A 1,301-nucleotide genomic window follows, 5' to 3' on the forward strand; every position below is an offset into this window, starting at 1 on the left:
AATAGAAAGATAAGATGCGAAAACTTTATTTGTTTTAGAAGACCCATGGACCAAGCCAAGAATGATTGGTTGAAATGTACATGTGAAGGAATTTCGGGGGTAATTTCCCCACTCAGCCGAGGACGACTTTTCGTGTGGTGACCGCCCTGGGCAGGAAGCTGTCGTGAGCGCGTCGCGTCGAAACTCGAAAGCCGTGTCTGCAAGCGCTCTACGTCGACTCACGAATCCCCCGGCTACTGCGTCCTTCTTCTTATAAATACGCACCTGCATGCTACCGCTACTCATCAGGACATTGCTCTTACATTTAAATATCCTGCTGCTGCTCATCGAACAATATCATCAATTTATACAGCTGCCTCCACCAGCTTAATTACACTTCTTTAGCAGAAATCATGACCGGCCAACACAATCTTGTGCACGCCTCCAAGGCCGGCACCGTGGACCACAAGGCGGAGGAGAAGAAGCACAAGCAGCGCCAGCATGCGGCCGACGCCTGCGCTCTCGCCGCTGGTGCCTTCGCTTTGGTAAGCTTCTATTGATCATGAGTTTTTAGCGTGCTCTATAGAATATGGTAAGAGTTATATATGCTAGCAGCATCGCCTGACGTCGTTGTATATATATTGTTTGCTGCAGCACGAGAAGCACGAGGCCAAGAAGCACCCGGAGCAGCGCCATGCTCACAAGGTGCGCGAGCACGTGGCTGCCGCCATCGCCATCGGTGCAGGCACTCTCGCGGTCCACGAGAAGCACGAGCGCAAGCACGCCAAGGAGGCCGCCAAGAAGCAGCAGCATGGCGCTCACCACAGCAAGCATTAATGATTGGCTGCCGAGCCTATCCGGCCAGCTTCCAAGTTCCAACTCCCACCCACCTGCACACCTCAATACTCTTTCTGATTATTTTGTACTTCACTAATCACTCTTACTCTCAATGACATTACTTTGTAATTTTAATCTTTACATTTTGGGCCATCGCGGCAATATGAAACGTGCGCTTATCTGATTTATTTTGTTACTTTTTTGAATGACTATTTAAATTTTGGGCGTTTTTCCAACATGGTGGCAATATGAAACGTGCAATGATCTCTGGGCTCATGCGTGAGTTAATAAATAGCAAAATCTCTCTCTCTCTCTCTCTCTCTCTCTCTCTCTCCACATGACCTAGGCAGGGCTCACAAGAACCCAACGACAGCTAAAATGTTGTGTTTTTGCCTCTGCTCTCTGTGTTCAGAAGATGCGAAAGGTAGCTACATCACAAATTGAGAGCAAACGTCAATCAGCAAGACAGCAGTCCACGTTTGGCA

The 1,301-nt window shown here is 48.7% G+C and overlaps 1 protein-coding gene across 1 annotated transcript; it reads left to right on the forward strand.

The window, feature by feature from the left end:
• The first annotated feature begins 292 nt into the window (after positions 1 to 292).
• Positions 293 to 1,000, forward strand: LOC147462028 (uncharacterized). The gene is made up of 2 exons (XM_086502371.1): positions 293 to 524; positions 634 to 1,000. The coding sequence occupies exons 1-2, from the start codon at positions 393 to 395 to the stop codon at positions 814 to 816; spliced, it is 315 nt and encodes a 104-aa protein (XP_086358497.1). The 5' UTR covers positions 293 to 392; the 3' UTR covers positions 817 to 1,000.
• The last annotated feature ends 301 nt before the right edge of the window (positions 1,001 to 1,301 follow it).

Source organism: Adiantum capillus-veneris, chromosome 3 (genome assembly GCF_014529385.1).
Source record: "Adiantum capillus-veneris isolate H3 chromosome 3, ASM1452938v2, whole genome shotgun sequence".
NCBI lineage: Eukaryota > Viridiplantae > Streptophyta > Polypodiopsida > Polypodiales > Pteridaceae > Adiantum > Adiantum capillus-veneris.